The 14983-nt window shown below is 51.1% G+C and overlaps 1 protein-coding gene across 4 annotated transcripts; it reads left to right on the top strand.

Annotated features, from left to right (window-relative positions):
* Positions 1-1334: 1334 nt before the first annotated feature.
* EIF3D (eukaryotic translation initiation factor 3 subunit D) lies at positions 1335-14915 on the top strand. 4 transcript variants are annotated; one of them, XM_053919513.1, is made up of 15 exons: positions 1335-1476; positions 3746-3878; positions 4183-4228; positions 5091-5227; positions 5798-5883; positions 6398-6470; positions 7377-7489; positions 8246-8378; positions 8901-9048; positions 9699-9829; positions 10507-10592; positions 10694-10823; positions 13680-13822; positions 14017-14300; positions 14765-14915. In XM_053919513.1, exons 2-15 carry the CDS (start codon positions 3756-3758, stop codon positions 14776-14778), a joined length of 1647 nt encoding a protein of 548 aa, XP_053775488.1. In that variant the 5' UTR covers positions 1335-1476; positions 3746-3755; the 3' UTR covers positions 14779-14915. The 4 variants fall into 4 exon arrangements, with proteins under 4 accessions (XP_053775488.1, XP_053775490.1, XP_053775489.1 ...); XM_053919515.2 differs by lacking the exon at positions 1335-1476 and adding an exon at positions 1503-1632; XM_053919514.2 differs by lacking the exon at positions 1335-1476 and adding an exon at positions 1534-1670.
* The last annotated feature ends 68 nt before the right edge of the window (positions 14916-14983 follow it).

Raw genomic sequence — 14983 nt, 5'->3', positions numbered from 1 at the left:
AAGGCACTCCTATTTCTCTCTGAGCACACAATGGGAGGCTGCTAGAAGGTTGTGAGAAGACTGCTTTGACCACCATGTGAGAAGGAACCCTGGCGGAGCAAGAGTGGACCCTGAGAGTCCAAACACGAGCTGGAGGTGGTGGGGGAAACTGGCACTCAAGACGGGTTTTGAAAGACTAAGGAGGACTTAGTACGGGACTGACCGTGGTGGGAATGGGAAAAGGAACTAGCAATGATGACGGCAAGGTTTTGCATGGAGCGCCATTCACCGGGAACCACGAACAAACATGTGGAAAACTGGAAGGTGAGCAGACTGGAAATGTATGCAAACAGATGCTGCTATTAACATTTTCATTTTACAGATAAGTAAGCAGCTTTAGAGGTCAAATCAGCTGCCCAAGTTCACCCAAAGGGTACGTGGAATTACTAATTATTTCCACGTAACTTTGTTTTTACCCTCACAGCACCCCCTCAGTAGGACCTGCAGTTTACAGGTAATTGAGGAAACTGAAGCCCGGGTAGAAGGTGGCAGTCAAGAGTAGGCATCAAATCTAACAGCTGACGACGTATTTTCCAATAAAGGAGATGGGTTGGGAGGTTGAGAAAGAAAACCTAGGAGACAGGGTAGAAGTGAATCTGAGGTTTAAATAAAATCGCGCCCTCAGATTAACTTTTAATGTTTTGACGTTCCCCAGTAAGATTCCAGGACAAACTCCGAAGACGGAGTCGCAGAAAGGTCAGCGCTGTTGCCGTGGTAGGGAAGTGATACCCGAGTTGCCACTTCGGAATCAGTTTCTACCCTAAAAGGCAGATTCCTGCGCTCCAGCTTAGACATACTTGAGTAACAACCTACGGAAGTGAGCCCCGGAATCTGCATCTTTCGAATTCGGGCTCCAGAAATCTTCCACGTATAATATTTGAGAACTGTGGAAGTATAGCTTGAACCCTGACAGCCACCCCCTACATTATAAGGCTGAACAGGTCACTTTACACCTCAGTTTCCGACACTGTGAAAGAAGGGGGGCGGGGGCGTTACAGTAAAATCTGCCTGAGACACTCGACTTCCCACAACGTGAGAATCAAACCACATGACTGGTTAGAGAAGGGAGGAGCCTCGGGTCACTGTGGGACACAGAGGGGCCGTCAGCCACTCCCGCCTCCAACTTACACTGCACAGGCCGCCACGTTTCAATAAACCTGAACGCCCCAAGAAGTAACTGTAAACACCCTCGGCTACGGAGGCCACCTCGCAAAGAGCAGTGACAAATTTCCGGCGTGTCCCCGCTTTACGACTCGCGTTCTGCCGCCTAACACAAAGGAAGCGGGACAGCAGTTTACGACAGCGCCGGTCGGATTTACGGCGCCGGCCGCTGCGCGCGCACCTTTCCTTCTTTCCCGGTTCCGCGGAGTGCGGCAGGTAGCGAGCGCTCTGGCCCGGGCTATCTTTCGCCATCCCGGCCAGCTGAGGCCGTTGCAGGTGAGCGGCGTGCTCCATAGGGTTCCCGGGACCTCCGCAGCCGGCTTGGGCGGGACCCGGCCTTCAGAGGCCTCCCGGAAGAGACCCCCGGACGTCCCATCCTGCTGCCGCTGTGCCTCCGCTGGAAGGGGCCGGAATCCGCCTTCCAGGCCCCAGGTCCAGAATACTGCGGGGTCCGTGGCACGGCCTTGTGGGTGAGGTCCCTGGCCCTAGACTCCGCTTAGGGCTGAGCGAGTTTAACAATGTCATTTAACCCAGCTGCGTTTCAGAGTTTTTAAGCTGTCAAAGTTTGAGTTTCTACGAATGAGGCAAGGGGAGTGCCGAGATGAGTGGTGTCGGCCCTGCTCTGCGGAGTTCACAATGCGGAGGTGTCCTTCACTTTAACGTGAAGTGGAAGGCTAGAATGGAGTAGATGCGAACTCTGGTCTACAACACCCCCCACCCTAGCAACCAGGCCCTTCCGACTGCCCTGTGCGTGCCTCCCCGCCCTGCCCCTGAAGCCACTACAGCTGTCACAGCGTTTTAACTGAAGGGCTCGGTTTCTCCTACTGGTTCCATTCTGCTCGCGTATTTTGCGTGTGTGGAAACCCGGGCTTCCACCCTCAGGAAGAACGCCAGTCAAACCATGGGCCTAAGTGAGCTTTGGCAGAGCAAGTCGATTTTTTTTTAAAGCGTGTTTTGAGGTATCGTTATTATGTTATTAAATATGGTCTGAAACTCCAGGCCTTTTCAGGCTGCTGTCCAGCTAGAATATAGTGAGAAGGATGCTGGACGTGGGCAGACAACCTTGGAGACCAAATCTATTTTGAGATGGTGGGTAGATCAACTCCTTGATTTGGCTGAGCTGCAAAATTTTCTCTTCTGCAGGAGTGAGTGAAGTTGAGTATCTAGCTGGTGCCCGACACTCAGTAGGCGCTCAGTGCACCTTTAACGCTAATTGTCCTGTGACTGCCTCTCCCTCGGCCCTCTTGTTGTAGTCTAACTTAAGCTCCGAGGTGGCGGGTGGAGCACGCAGGTTTATTCTCTGTCGCCGTCACCCAGTTCCCTGAAGCCCTAGTCTGCGCATCTTGGGACAATGAGGAGAGTTTACTAAGTTCAGTATCCGGTGCTCTTTGGTTGCTCTCCAGCCTCCAGAAGTGCTTGTGTAGTGCGTTCTCCTCGGGGAACTCACCCTCTGAGCGATTCCAGAGGATTATCGTGGATAAGCGCGTGGGGTAGAGTAGATTTGATAGGAACTGTCAGGCATCTGCTCGGAGGCCCTGGCTTTTCACTCCTGAGAGAAGCTATAGCATTAGGCAGAGTGTGGACTTGAACCAGACTGCCAGGGTTCAGATTTTTCATCAGCTACCACTTGTGACTTTGGGCAACGCCTTAACTCCTCTGTGCCTCAGTTTTCTTACCTGAAAAGTGGGGATAATGCTGGCCCCTAGCTCAGATTGTTGGGGGGATGTGATGAATATGCACAGTAAGCACTAAACATAAGGCCTGGTACTCAAACACTCAGGAACGGTGGATGTATGGCCACTGCTGCGGCTGAAGGTTCCTGGCGACCTCAGCCTTCCATAGACCTTTCGCTTGGCTGTGTGTCTGCTTGCTTAAGGATTCGCACTGGCAAAAGGAAATCGGGAGCACAAGAAAGGAAAGTTGAGTTTCAGGATACACTTATCACTTACTTTTCTCAGCACTCTGTGTAAACGTATTTCTGTGAATCCGAATAGTATCTTGTGCAGCATTTTAAAATGAACACATTTTCATGTGTGTTAACTAATAAAGCAAGAAACTTATTTATTTTTACAGCTGAAGAAGTAGGCTTAGGGAAGCTAAATATTTTATGCCTTGGTGTTGGTCTTTCTAAGAACCTGAACATGGTTATTACACTTGAAAAAAATTTTACTACATTTTGTCCAATCTATGAGACATCACCAAATTTAAGAAGCACTATTATTTTATGTAACACCATTATTTCATATTCACACTGAGAAAGGAAAATTGCCAGTTAAGATAAAATCCCCCATCAGGCATGAGGTGTAAACTAATTTCAAAGATGTTACAGTGGAAAAAATGAAATGTGGTAAATTACTTTTGTTAGCAGACTTCTGAGTTATAAGTATTCACAATATTATTTACAAGAAAAGAAAGGAGTAGCTAAGAGTTGAGGGTTCTGTGTGCTGCTTTTTAATTTAATCATTTAAGTTTTAGCTTACCTCAAATAGGCTTCTTTTTTTTTAGCTTTCTTCAAGCAGCTACTTACATAGTTTGTACATTTAAGGTTTTAGAAGATGGCGAAGTTCCTGACGCCCGTGATCCAAGACAACCCCTCGGGCTGGGGGCCCTGCGCGGTCCCCGAGCAGTTTCGGGACATGCCCTACCAGCCGTTCAGCAAAGGGGATCGGCTGGGAAAGGTACTTGCCTGTCAGTGGGGGTCTGAGTCTTTCGAGCTGTGGCTCCTGCTCTCTCTGAGTTCATTTTAATTTTATTCTCTCAAAAGCATAACTCCTGTGTTCCTTATAGGGACACCAGCTGAGAAGGGCTATAACCTCTGGGTACTTCCAGTACCCACAGGAGAGCTGGGTACTTACAAAGGCATTGTGAGCCAGTCCTGCTGCTGCTTTCCCACACTGTGTCCTCACTTTTGGGGGTTTCTGGGTCAAGAGAAAATCACCTCCTTGACCTGTGTGCTTTGTCTTCCCTTATTGCTCATACTAGGTTGCAGACTGGACGGGGACCACCTACCAAGATAAGAGGTACACAAGTAAGTGTTCTCTGGCTGACTGCCCAATCAGGGCCTTGGAAGAACTGTTACTTTTTCTGGTAACCTTCACCTGAAGGTGTTGTAGAATGAGGACAAAATGCTGATAATAATTCATAGTTTTTAGAGGCATATTCTGGACTATGGACACTACTGCATTGTTGTTGGGGGTTTTCTGTTGATTAAAGAAGTTTGCCCTATTACAGCGGGACTTTGCCCCAGTTTTGAGGAGCCGTGAACCCTTTTACAAATCTGTTGAACATATGTACATTTCGCATTTCACTGTTTGGGATTTACTGAACCTGTGAAACCGAGCAACTGACCTCAGTTTTAAATTCCTGGTTTTAAGATTCTGATACAGTAAATTGGTTGGGGTTTTTTTCTCTTGGAGACAGTTAGAAGTGGCAGTCTGGAATAGTAAGTTAAGATGACCTGAGTCTGAGGTCAGCAAGAAAGTAACTTACAACCCACTGGCCGTGTCTGCTGTGGGCACCAGGAGATGGCGGCGATGGTATAGAAACCCCATATTTGCCTGTCCCGCAAGAGGAAACTTTAACTTATGTTCTTACAGAATAAGGTAGGGAGTGGAATGGGCTTGAGTTCCTCAGATTCTGTCTGGGTGTAGAAAAGTTCTTTAGATCAGAGCTTTTCAAACTGGAATATGCAGCAAATCACCTGGGGATCCGTTTTTGAGTGCTGGGTTTGATTCAGGGAGTCTGGGGTGAGGCTGTGAGTCTGCACGTCTGAGATGCCCCCGGCCAACGCTCAGCATCCTGAGACCACGCTTAAACCGCAGTTTTGAGCTAAAGCGTATTTGTGAAGTCTCTAGGTAGTGGCTGTGACACACTGTCACCTTCGCCCCCAGATAAATACTCCTCTCAGTTTGGTGGTGGAAGTCAGTATGCTTACTTCCACGAGGAGGATGAAACTAGTTTCCAGCTGGTGGACACAGCGCGCACACAGAAGACGGCGTACCAGCGGAATCGGATGCGATTTGCACAGGTAGGCCGAGAGCCAGCAGCCGGACCACCTCAGTGGTTGCATCTCAGCGCTGTCATCTGCTGCCTAAGATGCAACCCAGTGAGTGCCGGTGGGAGAAAACATGTCTGGGTCTTCCATGAACCCCAGGGAGCCGTTTAGTAACACACTACACCAGAGTGAACTTCACTGGGTCCAGGGGTTCGTGCATATAGTTTAGATTTCTGTTGACCGGTAGGTAGGACACCATACCCTGTGCTAAGTATACCTGCGCCGGATAAAAGGGCTCACCTGTGCCTGTTGCCTGACTTAATTGCTAGGTTGCAGGCTTTATTAAGCAGGTGGTCTAGTTGGACCACATCTTACTACATAAAGAGGCAAACTCGGGACTCTAATAAAGAGCCAGTAAACCTACTTCAGTAAAATTTGTATGTGAATGTAAGTCTAAGCTAATTCCAACTACACACTCAACTAAACCCCCAGACTATTGATTATGTAGAGTAAAACATGCCGCTGGGTTTTGCATCCTGAACCTACACTAATGAGCTCCCAAATCTCTAAGTTTTAACATGGATGTTTTTTCCTGATTCCCAGCGGAACCTCCGCAGAGACAAAGATCGACGGAACATGTTGCAGTTCAACCTGCAGACCCTGCCTAAGAGTGCCAAGCAGAAAGAGAGGTGAGGTGCCCACCCTGCCAGAACAAGTATTCCTCCGGTTAGAACAACTAACCACTCTCTGAAATCAGTGAACCGGAGCAGGACGATGGTCGTCTTGCCCACTATTGTGAAAAACAGAAACACCTTCCTGGAGCCAGTGACGCCACTCATTCAACCCTGGCCTCGTTCTCTGAGGGCCAGTTTCAGTTCAAGGCAAATAGGATGAGCGAGAAACTACTTGCATTGGGGACACACACCGCAGGGAACAAAGACAAATAGACTGGAGCTTACCTAGGCTCAGTCCTGCTGGGGCACAGCTCCGGGGGTCCCCACTCACACTGGGTCCTGTGAGCCCCCTGGAGCTGCACGGCGCAGCGGCCTGGCCCAGCTTGGGGCTGCCAGTGGACAGTGTCTGTAGATGCAGTAAAGCGCGGCTGGTCAGTATTTGAGGGCAGCAGGCCTCTTTGTGTCCCTTTTCATGAAGGCCCTGTTTTCCCTAGAAACCTGCACTGAGAGCACATCTCTTCTCTTCCAGAGAACGCATACGGCTGCAGAAAAAATTTCAGAAACAGTTTGGAGTGAGGCAGAAATGGGACCAAAAGTCACAGGTAGCGTGTTCGTACCAGAATTTTGTCTAGGCATTTGATTTTGTTTGTTTGTTTGGTTTTGTAACAGCTTTGAGATATAATTCATGTACTATACAATTCACCCATTTAAAGTGCACAATTAGTATATTCACAGACTGTGCTACCATTAATTACTGCAGTCAATTTCAGAACATTTTCATCATTCTGAAAAGAAACCCCGTACCCTTCAGCAGTCACCCACCATTCTTCCCCAGCCCTAGGCTACCACTAATCTGTTCTGTCTCTGGATGTGCCTGTTCCGTCCATTCACATAAATGGAGTCACGCAATGTGATCCTTAAGGCTCGCCCATGTTGCAGCACATACCAGTTCTTCATTCTTTTGTGTTGCTGAACTCCCTTGTATGGATAGACTGTGTTTTGTTTACCCGCTCACCAGCTGATGGACTTCGCGGTGGTTTTCACTTTTTGCTATTTTAAGTAAGGTGGCCGTGGACATCCCTGTACAGGTGTTGGTGCGGGTGTTGTGAGAATACAAGACACGTGTGAGCAAGAGTCGAGTGGCAGCTGTAGCAGTTAATTTTGCTGGGTGTGATGCTTGCTGTGTCGGGAACGGCGAGGTCGGGCCTGAGAAAAGCCTAAAGGGGCTGCTACAGCTCCTTCATAAAACACAGAAACACAAAGAGTTGGTGTCCGTGGGTGTCGCCCTTAACTGGGGATGCAGTTCCCACTTGAACTCTGGGTCCCTTCCGTCCCCCCCTAGATTATAAGCTCCTGAGAGTTGGAGGGTTCTGTGTTACAAAACAGCCAGCATGTAGTGAGTGTTCCGGGCACATTTATTGAGTAAAAGCTCCTCATACTGTTGACCTGCCTTTTGCTTGTGTTTTGCACTGGCTGTGACTTGCCCTTCCAATGGTCTCCCTCTACAGAAACCCCGAGACTCTTCAGTTGAAGTCCGTAGTGACTGGGAGGTAAAAGAAGAAATGGACTTTCCTCAGTTAATGAAGATGCGCTACTTGGAAGTCTCGGAACCCCAGGACATGTAAGTGGCACCTTTTACTCCTTCCACCGTGCTCTCGTGTGGGTGGGCCAGCTGGTGGTGAATATTTTCCTAAACCCTAGTGTTTCCAAAAGGGACTCAAAAGACACTACATAACAGATGAGTTTAAAAACAATGCCAGGGTGGAGGGTGGGCAGAAAGAAGTTGACTTATTTCAAACTTAAGGTCTCTTTGGAGTTCCTGGCATTGTAAGCAAAAGAAAAAATTAAGTTATATAGCTCTTTTTGCAGAAGGAGAACAACAACAAAGCAAAAGCAGAAAGAAATTTGCTGATACTAAATATCAGATTTCTTTCAGCTTCCTGGAATCTTGAGCAAAAGAGAAATTAAGTTATATAACCCTTTCGGCAGAGGGAGAAAGACAGCAGGCCTTCAGGAAAAGCAAAGCGTTTCAGAGAGCCCCTTACCTCAGAGGGCAAGCAGTGGGGTAACTTAGTGGGCAGCCAGAACACCAGACCGGAGGCCATCCCGCCTGGATGCCTGTCACTCCTCAGCTCTGGTCTTGAACATGGGGAGGCCGCGCTGAGTCGGTTGTGCTCACATATTCCGTGCAGCCACACTGGGAGCTCAGGGAGCGGGGACCTGCGTGAGCCTGACAGTGCATCTCCTGCTCTAGTCGGAGACTCTTTTCACCTCTCACGTGTTAGACCTCTGGGTAAGACTCCAGATTCCAAGGCATAAAAGGAAAAGTGGGTGGTCTTCCCCTTCACTTGGCATGTCTCGCCCGCTCTCCCCCCAGCGAGTGTTGTGGGGCCCTCGAATACTACGATAAAGCCTTTGACCGCATCACCACGAGGAGCGAGAAGCCCCTGCGGAGCATCAAGCGCATCTTCCACACCGTCACCACCACAGACGACCCTGTCATCCGAAAGGTGTGCACCCCTTCTGCCGCTGGCACACCCAGAGGACCCGGAGGGTTGGGCCTTGGAAACCCCTGTAGATAAGAGTCTTCTGAATCAGACTTAGGGTGAGATAAAAATTAAGGCACTGTGCTGGCTGGACCATGAATGTTGTTAAGTAAAGCTGGACTCCAGTCCCGGCTCTGTGTGCTTCCTAGCTCCCCCTCGCTAGGCCTTCCTTTCCTTATCTGTTAAGTGGGGTAAATGCACTTACCACAGGCCACTGAGTGAGGATGAAAGCAAGCATTGGGAAGTGCTCCCCTAGAACACGGCAAGTGCTCGGTGAGCAGCAGGCCCACACAGCCCATGGTGGGGACTGCCAGCAGAGGCTCACGGGGTGGTCTGCTGCAGCCTTAGGCAGCTAGAGGGGTGCTCGCGCATGCAGGTAATGTGTGGGCGTGGCTGTGGAAGCTCCTTACCAAGGAGTCTTCTCCCTTCGGTGTGGATTGGCAGTGAGAGCCAAGGGTGTCCTCACATTTCCTGTCCTCTATGCAGCTGGCAAAAACCCAGGGGAATGTGTTTGCCACCGACGCCATTCTGGCCACACTGATGAGCTGCACCCGCTCTGTGTATTCCTGGGACATCGTGGTCCAGAGAGTCGGGTCCAAGCTCTTCTTTGACAAGAGGGACAACTCTGACTTTGGTAAGAAGCCTGTTTCCATGGTTCCGAGCAGTCCGGTGGTACTAGAGAACGAGTAGCAGGTGGTCTGTCTCCCTGCGAGCATCCACAGCCGTGTGAGACCCGCCGGCTCCTCAAAGACACGGAGAAGGCGCTGTGGCTGCGTCCCTCCTTGGAGCGTCGGCTTTCTGCGTCCTCACAGCCCCCAAAACTGTGCTTTCAACCATTACTCATAAAGGAAAAAACACGTGCCTGTGTTTTACACCACTCACACGTATACACGTGCATGCCCAGGCTGAAAACCAGGTTGCTCGACACTGACAGCCATGAAACAAAATGCTGTAATTACGTTCCATGCCTCAGGCCTTGTCTCTGTTTGAAAGCTAGTAAAATCGGACCCTCTCTTGAGGAATCCAAAACGATTGAAGAGGGATGGTTTACACACACACACACACACACACCCCGTGGCTGAGTGTAACTAGAGAATATCCAAAGTTACCCAGGAGCGCTCCCCCCTCCGATCCCCCTTGAGTCCTACCTCGGGAGACCCTCGTTAACAGATGGCAGTTTCTGGAAGGAAGGGCTTGTGTCATTAGATTGCCGTCTCTCCCCATGGTGCTTTGCTCGTCATTGGTGACTCTTTGTTTTGTGGGTGGGTGACATGCCTCTTGCAGACCTCCTGACAGTGAGTGAGACGGCCAATGAGCCCCCTCAAGACGAAGGTAACTCCTTCAACTCTCCCCGCAACCTGGCCATGGAAGCAACCTACATCAACCACAACTTCTCGCAGCAGTGCCTGAGGATGGTGAGGAAGGGCAGCATCCGGGTGTGCGCCGCCTTTGTTAGCTGCTGCTGCTTTCATTGCACACCTGCTCTGTAGGTGGCTCTGGGCCTGTGGGATTGAGCAGGACAGGTGGGATCCTTACCTGTCGCCAAGGAGTTTCGAGCTTGGGCTTTGAGGTCACACTGCTGGGCGTGGGGCCCCAGACCCACCGCCTCACAGCTCTGCGGTGTTGGGCTGGCTGCTTCTCTGTGGAAGTGGAGCCCTGACATCACTTGTGTCACGTAGGCACGTGGTACGGATCCCTTCGGTTACTTGGCAGCTGTACTGTCGTGTACCAGTACACTGTTCAGGTGCAGATTCCTGCCCCTGAGAGGCTTTATCCTAATGAGGAGGAAAAACAATGAACCCTAATACTACACAGTGTGCGCTGCGGAGAACATGGAAAGGGGAGAGGTGTGGTTTGTAATTAGATGAGCGTGCACGTGGAGCATGCAGGCGGCACGGGTGAGCAGGCGGTAAGCACCACCTGCTGTGGTCTGTGGAGCGCTTGTGCTCGGAGGGGAAGCCGGTGGATGACACACAGCGAGCTCAGAGCCCCTCAGGGGCTCCGGGGACCCAGCCTGCGCTGTAAGCCAGCGAAGTTGCAGGGTCTGGCTACACATTGGCACTGTCTCATAATGCCTTTGTCATCTTTACAGGGGAAAGAAAGGTACAACTTCCCCAGCCCAAACCCGTTTGTGGAGGACGATATGGATAAGAACGAAATCGCCTCTGTTGCATACCGGTATGTCACTGGTGGGGTGACCACAGGCCTTACCCGGTACAGGGCGACGTGTCTGACATGGAGGGTCTCCGGCGACCCATTGAGTTCCTTCTGCGTTGCAGGTATCGCAGGTGGAAGCTTGGAGACGACATTGACCTGATTGTCCGCTGTGAGCACGACGGTGTCATGACCGGAGCCAATGGGGAAGTGTCCTTTATCAACATCAAGACCCTCAACGAGTGGGACTCCAGGGTGAGGCACGCCCCGTCACCCTCCCTCCTGGGGCTCCAGGTCTGTTCCTGCAGGGCGTGCCTCACAGGCTCGCAGTGCAGGCCCCCCCTCGCCGTACATAGAGAGCCACGGAGACTTTGTCTTCCGAGTTTCTCCCCCACTTACTTCCTCATCGGGAAAGAGACTGTATGTAGGGGTGACTGCCTTCTTCCAGGACTTCCTTCCCTCTGAGCTTCTGATTCCGATCTCTCCCTGGGATCTGGGTGGGCAGCGTTCCCGTAAGCCTGGCCACTCTTTCTCGACCTGTTCTTCTACACGGTAGCCACTGCCTTCTCTATCTCCTGGTTCCCTGCCCAGCTCCACTCACCGAACTCAGATTCCGTCTAAGATCAGTTCCTGTTTGGCTCTTCAGGACACACCTCGGGTGAAACTGGCTTCCTTCGTTTTCCTCCTCTTTCCACTGCCTCTCATGCTGGTGTGCCGTGATGCTTGGGCTGTTATCCTTTCTGAAGCTGCCCGGCTTATGTGCCTGAATTCTAATTGGGTCACAGTGCCCCTGGGAGCTGCTGTACAGAATGCAGATCCTCAGTGGGAAGGACAGTGCCAGGGACAATGCCAAGGCCAGGCATGTGTTGAAGGAGTGGCCAATGACGTGGAGCACAGAGGGCCATCAAGCTCTGCCTCCATCAGAGCCAAAGGGTTAGCACTTGATGCTGCTGACTTGCACCATTTCACCCATAGGTGTCCTTGGTCTCCAGACCCCGCTGACAGGTTGCCTGTGACTTGAGCTCTGGGCCTGTGGCTTTTTCTTAGACTTTCCACCTCGGCCTCACTGAAGCATCTGGGGTGGTTGCATCCGCGTGGCTTTCCCGTGTCACTGTGTGCACTGTCCGGTCTCACACGTTTCTCGGCTCCCTTTCTGTGTCGGACCCTTCTCTTAGGGTCCGTTGCCTATACAGCCCTTTTCACTGTAATTACTTCCTTTTTTAAGATTTTATTTATTTTTATAGAGAGGGGAAGGGAGGGAGAAAGTGAGGGAGAGAAACATCATGTGGCTGCCTCCCATGCATCCTCTAGTGGGGGCCTGGCCCGCAACCCAGGCATGTGCCCTGACTGGGAATCAAACCAACATCCCTTTGGTTCGCAGGCCAGCACTCAATCCACTGAGCCACACCAGCCAGGGCCCATAATTACTTCTTTATACAGCTCTATATTCGTCTTATTTTGCTCCATTAACAAAGTAACAGAAACCTGAAAGCTTAAAATAGCATCCATTTAGCTCATGGTTTGGTATGCCAGAAGTTTAACATCATGTGGTTTGGTTCTCTGCTCAGAACATCAGAAAGATGAAATCAAAGGTGTCAGCAGAACTGAATTCTCATCTGGAGGTTCTGGAAGAAATCCGCTTCCAAAATCTTTCTAGTTGGCATAACCCAGTACCTGGCAGTTACAGGACTGCGGTTCCCCGTTCTCCTGCCACCATCAGCTGGAGCCTTTCAGTCCTAGTAGCCATCACATTCCTTGCCGTGTGGTGCCCCCCATCTTCACACCAGCGAGAGCACATCAAATCCTTCTGTGCTTTGAACCTCTGACTTTTCTCTGTCTCTGACCTCTGCACCCAGAGTGAAGAGACTCATAGGGGTAAGTGAGGCCACCTAGCTGGTCTCCCTGTCTTAAGGGACCTCAGCTATACCTGAAAATCCTTTTGACATATAAGGTAGTATAAGAATGGGAGTGATGTATCATCGGAGTCACAGGTTCCACCCATATTCAAGGGCAGGACCATTGGGGTCATCCCAGAATTACACCTACCTCAGGCCCCAACTTTGAAATCTACTCTGACTCCCCATTCCATTGTTTTCTACCAAAATACCTTGCCCTGCCCAGGTCCTGATTTCTGTCATTACCTCTGGCTTAGCTGACATCAGCTTTGTTTTTCTCCTGCTCACTCAGAGCCCTAAACACCCCTGCAGCCCGCTATTTGCTGTCAGGTGCGGTCTGTCTGCTCACTGACATCCCCATAGTTGCGGGCCCCGTTCAGTATGCCGGTGAGGTTGCATTTGTCTCCTAACTCCCTCCTCCTCCCCGCCCCCCTTCCGTTTCTCTGCCACTTCATTGTCCCAAACACTGCTTCCGTCATGTAGCTCAGACTTGTGGAAAGACTTCAGATGCCACAACACATGCATATGGATGCTGCAGGGTGTTTCTAGTTTTTGAGGGGAACACGGAGACATCTGTCAGAATACTGCTCTCAGGTGGCCTGGAACTCTCCCGGGCACTTGACTAGCTCATAAGAGAGACTCTGCGGTATTTCTTCTGGTCTAGGGTTGCCGTGAACCAGTTTAAGTTTGGGGATCTCGGTCATGTGACCTCCAAATCTAGTCACTTCACTCTGGCTGTACGTTCCCACGTCTCTAACAGAGGGGGCTCGAGGCGGTGATCTCAGGGGCCTCTGCTTTGTGTATATATGTGGATATACAATGCCAGACTGACCTCCACTCCTGCGGGCCTCCACCAGTATTCCTCACCCACCTAGCTGCTGCTCCTCCTCTCTGACCCCTTACCACACAGTGTGCGGTAAACACTTGCCTCTTGCCATTTACACAGCACTTGTTTTTAGCCTGTGTGTGTGTGTGTGTGTGTGTGTGTCTAAACGAACTCTTATGAAGAGAGGAGCTGCGATTTGTTGAGTGCCTGCTGTGTGGCAGGCTGGGCAAGGCAGTGACCATGTCTTTGCCTCTTTTATTATAAGAGTCTTACCTCCGAGTTCCCTGTGGCCTCTCCCACTTGCTGGCCAAGCCCAGGAGGGAGTCCTTCTCTGCCAGAGGGGGTCCCAGAGCTCACCTCCGCTCCCGTAACCGGGGCTTCCTCCTGCAGCACTGTAATGGCGTTGACTGGCGTCAGAAGCTGGACTCTCAGCGAGGGGCCGTCATTGCCACTGAGCTGAAGAACAACAGCTATAAGTTGGCCCGATGGACCTGCTGCGCTTTGCTGGCTGGATCCGAGTACCTCAAGCTTGGGTGAGATTCTTGTCCAGGAGTTGCGAACTGATCATCTCCTGGAAGGAGGTGTCTTGGGGCGGGGAGATGAGGGCTTGCCGTTTTCTTCCCCTTGGGAAAAGCATCAGGCCAGGTGCCCCCATTTAATTGCTGTGTGCCCCCAGAAGTCCCTGGGCCAGCCTGCCCCTACCACTCCCACTCCATTCCCCCACTAGTTACGTGTCCCGGTACCACGTGAAAGACTCCTCTCGCCACGTCATCCTGGGCACCCAGCAGTTCAAGCCCAACGAGTTTGCCAGCCAGATCAACCTGAGCATAGAGAACGCCTGGGGCATCCTACGCTGCGTCATCGACATCTGCATGAAGCTGGAGGAGGGCAAGTACCTCATCCTCAAGGACCCCAACAAGCAGGTCATCCGAGTCTATAGCCTGCCCGACGGCACCTTCAGCTCCGACGAGGATGACGAGGATGAGGAGGAGGAAGAGGAAGAAGAAGAAGGTTTGTGGAAGTCTCTTTGTGAAGTCTGTAGGGAGCGGTGGGCTGGCTAGGAGCCAAGTTCTGTGGCCACAGTGCCCTCGAAGGTGCATGAAAAACTCAGAGAGTTCCCGGGCACTTGGCAGAATTTGGAGTGGCATTCACTCTGGCTCCGGGAGTTGTTTCAAGAGCCTTCTGGCCACATGAAGAGGACGGGGAGGAAGGTGGCCTGTTAGAGGCTGGGATGGGGAAGAAGCATCTGGAGAAGAGTGATGGAAGTCCCCCATGTTAGCAGTGGGCTGAAGGAGAAAAGGTGCTCCAGGGTCGTTACACGGGCTTAAAGCTCCCTTTCTTGCGTCACCAGCAGGGACGGAAGGATGGATCTGTTAGGCCTGTGAGGATCTGAAAGACTTGCTTTCTGAGCGGAGGTGGTGAAAGCAGAAGTTTGCCAGTTTGATGTGGCTCAGGAGAAATTTTGTGTCTTTCAGAGGAAGAAACTTAAGCCAGACGGTGATGTAGAGCTGGAGTTCATAAACCTGCCGAACCTGCGAGGGCCTTTGGCGCCTGGTGGGATGTTCGTCTGATACTTGCTCTCTGGAGTTTGACTGATGGAATAAAGTATGTCGCTTTAGTCTCTTACCCCTCATGTGCCTGCCTACATTATGATTGACAGCCCTGCTTCCTTCTGCAGGAAGCCCTTAGGAGAG

This window comes from Desmodus rotundus, chromosome 3 (genome assembly GCF_022682495.2).
Source record: "Desmodus rotundus isolate HL8 chromosome 3, HLdesRot8A.1, whole genome shotgun sequence".
NCBI lineage: Eukaryota > Metazoa > Chordata > Mammalia > Chiroptera > Phyllostomidae > Desmodus > Desmodus rotundus.
Note: the sequence above shows the minus strand (reverse complement) of the source record. Positions and strands in the feature narration are given on the sequence as shown.

Coding starts and splice junctions, on each gene's coding strand:
- EIF3D (XM_053919513.1), top strand. CDS start 3,756: ATGGCGAAGTTCCTGACGCCCGTGATCCAAGACAACCCCTCGGGCTGG. Junction 4,229..5,090: donor CCAAGATAAGAGGTACACAA/GTAAGTGTTCTC, acceptor CTTCGCCCCCAG/ATAAATACTCCTCTCAGTTT. Junction 10,824..13,679: donor TCAACGAGTGGGACTCCAGG/GTGAGGCACGCC, acceptor TTCCTCCTGCAG/CACTGTAATGGCGTTGACTG.